At 40.7% G+C, this 10,073-nt stretch overlaps 2 protein-coding genes across 4 annotated transcripts in view; one reads left to right on the top strand and one right to left on the bottom strand.

Annotated features, from left to right (window-relative positions):
- Glod4 (glyoxalase domain containing 4) overlaps nucleotides 1-6,847 on the top strand; it is a 16,019-nt gene extending 9,172 nt beyond the window's left edge. The window contains exons 4-8 of one of the 2 annotated variants that reach the window (XM_033762865.1): nucleotides 987-1,123; nucleotides 2,376-2,462; nucleotides 2,710-2,823; nucleotides 2,918-3,004; nucleotides 5,906-6,847. In XM_033762865.1, the coding sequence (XP_033618756.1) occupies nucleotides 987-1,123; nucleotides 2,376-2,462; nucleotides 2,710-2,823; nucleotides 2,918-3,004; nucleotides 5,906-5,971 (491 nt within the window). In that variant the 3' untranslated portion in view covers nucleotides 5,972-6,847. The remainder of the gene's footprint in view (nucleotides 1-986; nucleotides 1,124-2,375; nucleotides 2,463-2,709; nucleotides 2,824-2,917; nucleotides 3,005-5,905) is intronic. The other variant, XM_010642179.3, reaches the window with a different exon arrangement.
- LOC104874910 (diazepam-binding inhibitor-like 5) overlaps nucleotides 1-10,067 on the bottom strand; it is a 19,079-nt gene extending 9,012 nt beyond the window's left edge. Inside the window, exons 1-2 of one of the 2 annotated variants that reach the window (XM_010642181.2) lie at nucleotides 9,968-10,067; nucleotides 9,202-9,546 (exon numbers count right to left, since the gene is read on the bottom strand). In XM_010642181.2, coding sequence (XP_010640483.1) covers nucleotides 9,239-9,502 — 264 coding nt within the window. In that variant the 5' untranslated portion in view covers nucleotides 9,503-9,546; nucleotides 9,968-10,067 and the 3' untranslated portion in view covers nucleotides 9,202-9,238. Of the gene's footprint in view, nucleotides 1-9,165; nucleotides 9,547-9,967 lie in introns of those variants that run through there. The other variant, XM_010642180.3, reaches the window with a different exon arrangement.
- Nucleotides 10,068-10,073: the final 6 nt, after the last annotated feature.

The following is a 10,073-nucleotide window of genomic DNA, read 5'->3' as shown; positions in this document are numbered from 1 at the left end:
TTTTTTTTTTAGTTTTTTGAGACAGGGTCTCACTATGTAGTTCAGGCTGCCCTGGAACTCACTGTGCAGCCCAGGTTGGTCTCAAACTCACAGCGATCCTCCTGCCTCAGCCTCCCGAGTGCTGGGATTACAGGCGTGCGCCACCACACCCAGCTTCATCATCTATTAGTTCTTGAAGATGATTTACATAATAAGGATTTTTTTGTCCAGTGTGTTACAAAAATTTTTCCCTGCTTTGTTGTTTACTGTTTAACTTTTACTGTAATTCCTTTTTCCTCCCACAAGTAAGGATAGAACCCAGGGCCTTGTGCCTGCCAGGCAAGCACTTTATCACGAGCTACACCCCAGCCCTGCAATTCTTTTTGTTTTCAGGTTGTTGATAGCTAATGGTTTTCCATCTTGTGTGATTAACCTAGCAGACTTCTTTCTTCATGGTTTTTCTATCTTTGCCTCGTGTTTAAACACAAATCTTCCATCCCAAAATTTTATAAATAATCACCTGTGTTTATATTTGCTTGGCTTTGTTCTTTAAACTTGATTCCTTAACCTATCAGGAATGTATTTTGTTATTTGATTCAGATATGTAATCTTTTTTTCTTCTTCTTCTTCTTTTGGGTTTTTTGAGACAGGGCTTTGCTCTATAGTTCTAGCTGGCTGAAGAATGCTGAAGAACGGATAGCAGTCCTCTTGCTTCAGCCTGGCAGATCCTGGGATTATAGGCATGTTCCACTATGCCTGGCTTTAGTGCTTTTTAAAAAAAATAACGTGCCCTTTCATACTGACTTGAAACCTTTTTTGTCATTACCTAAATTGCGGGCGGGGGGGTTGGTTGCTGAGGATCAAACCTAGGCTCTCACACATGCTAGGCATGCACTCCACCATTAAGCTATGCCTGTGAACTAAAATATTACACATATCAGCTTGTTTCAGTGTATTCTACTCCACTGAAGTGACCTGCCTTTTCCTGCTGTTTTATTACCATGCAGATCCTGTATTGAAAGTAACTCTAGCAGTGTCTGATCTTCAGAAATCCTTGAATTACTGGTCTAATCTCCTGGGAATGAACATTTATGAACAGGATGAAGAGAAGCAGAGGGCTTTGCTGGGGTATTCTGAGAACCAAGTGAGTGATCTTAGAGAATTTCTAAATGAGCTTCACATGAAGGTTGTTTTCCTGGTTTCTTCACGTGATTCCATATATATACACAGATAAACAGAAAGAAGAAAAAGAAAATTAGTGGTAACCTCACTGCCTAAGTATTACCTTTTTTCTATTTGGGATTATATCCTTTTCGAAGTGAAATGGGCTAGGGATGTGACTCAGTGGTAGAGAACTTGCCTAGCATGTTTGAGGCCCTGGGTAGATTCCCAACACCACAAAAAAAATAAAAATAAGAGAGAGAGTGAGCAGTAGAATTGCTTAGTCAGAAAAGATAATAGATAAGGTTTAATCCATGATTGTATATATATTAGTTTTTAATAACCTAGCATTTGAACTTGATTGAATCCTTATACTTTGACCCAGCAGTTGTACTTCTAAAATTATTTTACAGATGTCTTCATCCCATATGCACAAAAAGAAGTGAATACAGAGTTATCTATTATAGCATTGTTTGCAATAGCAAAATATAAGAACCTCCTTGCCTTGTGAATTAGAGTGATATTTCAACGATTCGCTAATAGAAGGGATTATTCAGCTATTAAAAAGACTAGTGTAAGTCTTTATATGCTGGTGTGGTATTGTGCTACTATTTGTGTTAAAAAGAAACATAGCACTAGGTGCATTAACACATATCTGTAATCCCAGCTACTCGGGAGGCTGAGGCAAGAGGATCACAAGTTCAAGGCCAGCCTGGACAACTTAGTGAGACTGTCTCAAAATTAAAAAGGGTTGGGAGGGCTGGGGATTTAGCTCAGTAGCACTGTGCCTGCCTGCCTTGCAAGAGAAAGGTTCTGAGTTTGATTCCTAGTACCAAAAAGAAAAAAAAAAGATTGGGAATGGAGCTCAGGTCTCCCTGAGTTCAACTCTCAGTACTGGAAAGATACATAAGCAAAAATTTAAAAGGGTAAAGGATGCAGCTCAGTGGTAGAGTGTTTGCCTAGTGTGTTTGCCCAACCTATGTGTGAAGACCTGAGTTCTAGTCCCAATACCACAAAAAAAGAAAAAAAAAAAGAACAAAGAAAGAGGAAAGCATGGAGGGAGAGAGGTTGGAAATGTATCTAAAAGGACACATGAGAAACTTAACTGATTGCCTTGGGTGACAGGACAGAAACTTCATTTTTACTTTATTCTTTTAGTACTGTTTAATTTTTTTTAAGCACATGCATGTATAATTTGTATGAAAGCATAAACCCACCTCCCTATTTCTTTTCAGTGTAAGCTGGAGCTACAGGGCATCAAGGGCTCAGTTGACCATGCAGCAGCTTTTGGAAGAATCGCCTTTTCTTGTCCCCAGAAAGAAGTAAGGTTTGATTACCCAGTCTTTCATTTAAGCTTTTTGACAAGCTAGTTCAACCCAGCTGAGAACCTTGGCCTTCCTTTCTTAAGTTCATTCTGACTGTGGCTCTGGTATCAAGTTCAACAGATAATGAAATAAACAAGTGGTGCCTTGGTTCTTTCTGATCAGATACTCCCTTAGCACTAATGAGGATCATGTCATAAAAGTAGTACGTGACCCTTGCTTACTTTGCCTTTTTGTTTTCCTCAAGTTGCCAGATTTAGAAGACTTGATGAAAAGAGAGAATCAGAAGATCCTCACACCCCTAGTGAGTCTTGATACCCCTGGGAAGGCGACTGTACAAGTCATCATCCTGGCTGACCCTGTAAGTATTACTCAGCAAGGGAACAAACAGGCTTTACCACGGTCTCTTCAGAGGCACCTTTTTTGCCAAATTGTTTTTTCCTTTGTTGGTATAGGATGGACATGAAATTTGTTTTGTTGGGGATGAAGCATTTCGAGAACTTTCTAAGATGGATCCAGAGGGAAACAAATCGTTGGATGATGTGAGTCTCATTTCTATATTTTTTATATCACCACAGCCTAATTATATAAGGTAAGGTATAAAGCGGGGAACTGTGTCCTTTGCTTCTGGGATGACTTTTTAGCCTGGGCCCTGTGTCTTCATGGCCACCTGTATGACCTCTGTGGACTCAGCATCTGCACCTTCCCACAGTCTGCGGCTGCCGTAGGAAACCACTGCAGCCATAATAAACATCATTATTCTGCTCAGTGAATGGAGATGTCTGCTTCTCACTTGCTTAGCCTTCCAGCCATCTCATCTCCATTACATAGCATTAGTCTCTTCCTTCTTAGGGAAGGGTTCTCATCAGCATTCAGACAAGCTCCAGTAGCTCCCATCTTTTAAACCTTTTATTGACACTGTATCCCTTCTGTACATTTTTTAAAAATTAGTAATGTTTGCAGTATATAATAGTTACATTGCTTGTGGGGAGTTGGTACATATGTACATAACACATCTTAATTATTTGTTCATCTCCTTCCTTTCCCTCCCACTCCCTCCATCTCTCGGTCCGCTTCCCATTTGAGAAATCTCTTATCTCCCTACTTTCTGTTATCTTTTATTTGGCTCTCTGTTTATAATTTGGGTTTCTCATATAAGAGAAATTGTGTTATTTGAGCTTATGTGTCTGATTTATTTCACTTAACAGTATGATCTCAAGATACATCCATTTTTCTACAAATTCAAATTTATCTTGCTTTATGGGAGAGTAGTACTCCATTGTATGTAAAAACCATACTTTTAATTTTTTATCCATTCATCTGCTGTTGGACATAAGGCTGCTTCCAAGATTTAGCTATTATGAATTGTGCTGCTGTAAACATGAGCATGTATGTACCATTGTGATATGATGTCTTTACCTCTTTAAGGAAGATACCGAGAAAGGGAATAGCTGGGTCAAATGGAATTTCTAGTGTGAAGAAACTTTGTACTGATTTTAATAGTGATTATACGAGTTTGCAGTCCCACCAACAATATAGAAAGGTTCCTTTTCCCCCTGCAGCCTAACGTTTGTTATTATTGGATTCTTGACAGTTAGATTTCTTATTTAAAAATCCATCTCTCACTTAGATTTCAGTCTGCCCTATACTAGCTCTTGTGTCTCAATTACTAGTATTTACATCATTGGTAACATCCATTTTGCCAGATCTAGCATCTGCTTTCCTAATTTAGTCAAACTTGATTTTTAGTAGTTTTCAATGCAGGTGCACATTGTTGTATCCCAGCTTTTGGCACATACCTGGAATGTAGTAGATAGTCTCCCAATATGCTGGGTTTTTTTTGTTGTTGTTGTTGTTTTTTTTCTGTACTGGGGATAGAACTTGGTCCTTGTGCTTGCAAGGCAGGCAGTGGCACCACTGAGCTAAACCCCTGGCCCACTTGTTTTTTTTTTTAAGACAGGGTCTTTCTATTATACTCAGACTAGGTTTGACTCCTGGGCTCAAGTGTGATCCTCCTGCTTCAGCTTCCTGAATAACTAGGGCTATAGTTGTGGAGCACGATACCTAGCTCCCCTCTGAACACTTTATTGACTGAAGGAGTCAATAAAAGGTTAATTGTGTAACATCTATGAAGCACTTTTAAGTAGTCTATTGAATTTTCTGTTTTTCTGTCTGATTACCTAAAATTTTGAGGAAATAAGGATAACTTCTTCATGAGATTATTGTGTTAATTATGCAGATGCTCAATTAATTAAGACAGGAAGTGTGTTAAAAATGCAGTCTTTATAAATTTTATCATGCAGGAAACTAGAATCGTAAGCAGCCTATCAGTTGGTAAATTTGCCAGATTCCTCCACTTTCTTGACAAACTTCTTTGGTGTTAAGGTGTAGAAAATGCCTCAGTGCACATGTACACACATGTGCACACACACTCCCTTGTGCAAAATAATTGTTTCCATAGCTGAATCTTTGGCTAGTCAGTACACTCCCCATGTGTGTAGCCTTGACTGTCTCTGTTGCCACATCTGATTCCAGCATAGTACCCAGCTCATGATTAAACTTGTTTGTTTTTTGTACCGGGAATTGAACTCAGGACCTTGTGCTTACAAGGCAGGTGAGGTGCCACTGAATTAATTTCCCGATCCTTTTTATTTATTTTTTTAGTGGTATTGAGTATCAAACCCAGGGCCTGCACATTGAGCTATATATTTGCCCTTTTTATTTATTTGTTTATTTTGTCATATGTGCTGCCAAACAAACACTTTTTTTTTTTTAAGTCTCTAGTTGCCCAGACTAGGCTCAAACTTGTGATCCTCCTGCCTCAGCCTCCCAGAGTGCTGGGATTATAGGCATACACTACCACACCTGGCTGAAAACTCATTTTTATTTTTTAAATTTTTAAAAATTTTACAGGTTTTTTTTTGTGTGTGTGTGTGTATATTTATGGAGTACATATTATTTTGTTTATTTGTTTGTTTGTTTTGGTACCAAGGATCAAGCTCAAATCCTTGCACTTGTGAGGCAGGCAGCAGAACCACTGAACTAAATCCCTAGAGTAGGTGGGAGAAGGTGTAAAACAGAAATTGATAGCTAAGACATCAAATAACTTCTCATATTTGGTCTCATGATTAGGCTGAGCCTCATGAGCACTAGGGTTTTGTTCAGCCAAAGACTCTCTGACTTAGTGTGCATGGTCCTGCTTTCCCATCAGCCATCTGTGCTTCCCAGCTGCAGTCTTTGCCCTTTACTCAGCGATGAGAGTCACCACACAGTTGCTTGGTTCACACCAGCATCTCCTGCCCCATTCAACAAAATGCACCGCAAGAACACACTCTTTAAATGTCAGTTTCTCCTTTGTGGATAGTGGAATGAAGTACAAAGTGAGCTATATCTTTCATTTTTCAGACTTGGAATAAATATATATTCAATTTTTATTTCTATAGGCAATGGCAGCAGATAAAAGTGATGAGTGGTTTGCTAAAAGAAGTAAAGTAAAGGCTTCAGGTTAATGGAAGACATCATGTGAAACAAGCATCTGTAATTTCCATCCAGTACCCCGAAGCCTGTTGTATCTGCTTATGATAAATGCTCTTACTACTTGTTTGTGTCCTGTGCAGTCAAGGCGGCCTGGCTGCTGAAGATTTGTGTCTTTCAATCTCTGAAAGTGCTGGTACAGTTTAGAAATTAAATCTGATTATCATTGCTCCAAGTAAAGGAGAATTCTTGCTATAATCTGCACTGTCAGTAAATGGCACATTCTATGTAACTGTATTAAATTAGTAACAAATTATTTTTTAGACTGGGATAGTTTATGGGACATTACCCTTGCCTGGGAATGGAAGGAATTTTGATGAGCTGTGACTCATCAGAACTGACAGATTCTATTGGAGCAAATGTTCAAATAAATCCAGATCAATTGCTTATGATGGTTGTACTCCAAGCACCTCATAATAAGCTGTTCTAACATCTTGCTCTGGAAGATGGTCTTGACATTCAACTTTTTTAAAAAATTCTGTTCCTTGGAGAAAAAGACTTAGTTAAACCCCCATTTTACCTGCTTTTACATCTTGAGTAGCCAGAGAAAACAGAAGGATTTTATGTGCTTTGACACCTGTGGCTCTGTGCTAATATTTTTTAATTCTCTCAAGAAAGGATCCTAAAATAGGTTAAATTGGGCTGGGGATTTAGCTCTGTGGCATTGCACCTACCCTGCAAGTGCAAGGTCCTGAATTCAATCCTCAGTACGGGGTAGCGGGGAATAGGTTAAATTATTTCTTCAGCCTGAAAAAAATTATGTTTTCTCTTTGGCTCTACACAAGTTATTTTTAATCACTGGAAACAAAATTGTATTGCATATATTCATTATTAAATTTTTAAATGCTTCTCATGTACAGGTACAAATTCCCAAGATGAATGTGATTATTATATATATATATATATATCAAAAGTATACCAATAATTTTTTTTTCCCAATACCAGGAATCGAACTTGGGACCTTATACTTGCGAGGCATGTGGTGGAACCACTTAGCTAAATCCCCGGCCCAAAATTAATTTTTAAAAATGCTTCTGAAATTAGGCTCTTACATGAGTCTTTATGTTTCTCTTTTTTCCATGGGTAGGGGAAGGAGGATTGCAAGTTTGAGGCCAGCCTAGGCAATTTAGGAAGACACCGTCTCAAAAATTTTAGAAAATTGGGGATATAATTCTGTAATAGAGCTCTTCTTGTCTAGTAAGTTTAAAACCCCAAGTGCAATTTCAATACCATTTAAAAATAAAACAACAACGAAAACTTGGTCAATCCCATTGCCCCTACTCTAAACAACTATCAGTTATAAATATAGTCTTATTCCCCCTCCCACAAAATTTAGCACACTATATACTGGTGCCCTGTCCCCCACCTCTGTACCAGGGATTAAACCCAGGGTCTTTGCACTTAGGTATATCCTCACGTCTTTTTTATTTGTATTTTGAGACAGGGTATCCCTGTTTCTCAGGCTGGCCTCAAATTTGAAATCCTCCTGCCTCAGCCTCGTGAGTAGTTTGATTACAGAGGTGTGCTACCATGCCTGGCTATCCTAGCTCTCTTCCAGTTACTATCTGTACCCCTAGTTATGATACATTTTTATTTTGTCAGGTTCTGTAGTGATTTACAGAATGGTATGGCACACTTACAATTCCTAAACTGCTGCCACAGTTTGGAGCAAAGTATATTATTTTTCTGTTAGCATTTAACAAAAACCATGATCCTCAAAGTATAAAAAATATGTTCACAATACCAGAAAAGAGCTGGGGAAATACCTCAGTGGTGCTCCCCCACCCCTTGCAAGTGCAAGGTCCTGAGTTCAATCCCTGGTACCAAAACAAAACAAAAAAATTCTGTTTTACAGTGTGGTTCTTGCCCGGCTTATAATTGTAATACTTTAGTCACTGTGATTTACAGTACTAAAGATTGAACCCAGGGCCTTTGCATGGAGCTACACCCCCAGTCTTTTTTCATTTTGAGACAGGATCTCAGAGTGTTAGTTGCCCATCTGGGCTCAAACTTACTGCCCTCCTCTCTCAGCCTTAGTACCTGGATTACAGGTATGCCTCACCACACCTGGCTAGAAAATAATTTTTAACAGGGAAAATCGTATGAAATGCCATACTACAGAAGACCTGTTTCTCTAAAATGTCTTTAAGAACTTAGCACTCCATATCCCAGCCACTGGGCACAGTGGTTATGCACTGATGCCTCCCTGGTGATTAATATGGAGTAGATGCCAGGCTCCGGTACTGTAGCCCTTCATAGGTGGTGGTCTGTGCTCTTACAACAAATCTCATATAACCAAACCTATATGCATGATTTTGTCTTAACACAGATCTTCATACAGCTAGTAGGGTTAGCTGTGTGGTAGTCTCAAAAAAATATTGATTGCTAGATCTTAGATGAGTCATCAGTGTCTGAGATTTTGAAACTATGGCTCCACTGTTTTTCAGCTACTAAGGTACACTGGATCAGTTACCTCACCACTGTATCACTAAACTTGGCTTCTCTCAATATAGTAACTTTAGAGCCAGGGATGTAGCTCAGAGGTGGGGCTTGCCTGGCAAGTACAAAGTCCTGAGTTCAATCCCCAGTACAAAACAAAACAAAAGATACTAACTTCATTGAATTGTGTTCCACTAAGGACTTCTGAGCTTGACCTTAGCTTTTTGGAAGATAGAGTCCCTATCTCATCTAGTTTTGGATTGCTGGTGAGTCAGCAGCCCCGAAGACACAGAGGCAGGGTCCTCAGGCTCCCTAGAAGCAAAGGTCCACTGGAGAATGTTCTCACCTCCAAACTTGGGCTTTTTTTTGAGACAGGGTCACTATGTAGGTCTGGCTGGCCTTGAACTCAGTATGTATAAACCTAGGCAGGCCTCAAACTTGGGGCAACCCTCCTGCCTCAGCCTGGGATTATAGGTGTACACCACCATGCTCAGTTAACCTTAGGCATTTTCATACCATTGGTTCTCCCATTATCCCCTCTACTACCCAAAATCTACATATGCTATGAAATAGGAGAGGAGGGAACACATTCACAACCACCCAGAAGGCCAGTGATTACCTAGTGAAGAGATTCAGTTATTTAGACACTCTCCCAACAACATACAGTCATCCTTAAGCAGTTTAAGGGCTTTATTGATGTCTTAGCTAACCTTGCTACCCTTTCAGGACATTTCAGCCCTCAAGATCTTTTAAGCCCATTCCTTACCAGAGGAGCCATGCTACTTCTGTCTGTTAAAGTCTCCCTAATCAGCCTCCTTTTTCTTCAGCTCTTCCACTTTGGCAATGTAAACCTTCATGGCATCCTCCTTGGACATCCCTTTGTTCACGTTCCATGCCCCCCACTTGACCTTGGCTTTCACATCCAAGTCAGGAGGGGCGGGGATGTTGCAGTCACCCTGAGTGGCCTGTTTGTAGTAGCTGTATACCATCAGTTTCTCCTGGTCACTCACAGGACGCTTCAGCTGCTTGATGGCAGTGCAGGCCAGCTCAAACTCTGCTTGGCACATTGGGGTACTCAAGGCTGGGACCCTCTGTTCTTTCCCGGTGACACCTGACACAAAGTCGAGGGGAAAAAGTACACACGTGAGGCTGCTGGATTGGATCTGCCTCACAGTGCGTTTTCTGTTTTCTTTAAAACAATAAAAATGTCAAAGGTGTCTATGATCCTGAAAAATGAAGGATGGTGGTCGCTGTAGGAAGGGAGGCAGTATGGTATGAAGGTACGCTGAAGGCAACTTTCTGTGGGCCCAGGCACGGCAAGTGTGAGATTCGGGAACCTCTGCGGGGAGGAAGATTGTGAAGGACCAAGTGCGTGCTGCAATGTAGGCAGCCTGGGGAACGAGATTCGTGCCAGTGAACTTTGTGCGCGAGCTATCCGGGGATCCTGTGAGGGGGAATGCGGGGTCAGGGGCTATGGACAAGACCACCTGGGCTCAGGAAACCTAGAAAGGGACAATGTAGAGCATACCTACCTGTATGGCCGAGAGGGGGCGCTGCGGGCCTGGCGGCCTGGGTGCAGCGGGCTCGTTGGCTAGGAGCGCGCGTGCGTGCTGAACCGCGTGTGATCTGCCGCAGGAC

This window comes from Fukomys damarensis, unplaced genomic scaffold, assembly GCF_012274545.1.
Source record: "Fukomys damarensis isolate Sample0158 unplaced genomic scaffold, DMR_v1.0_HiC HiC_scaffold_13, whole genome shotgun sequence".
NCBI lineage: Eukaryota > Metazoa > Chordata > Mammalia > Rodentia > Bathyergidae > Fukomys > Fukomys damarensis.
This window is presented reverse-complemented; position numbering and strand designations above follow the sequence as displayed.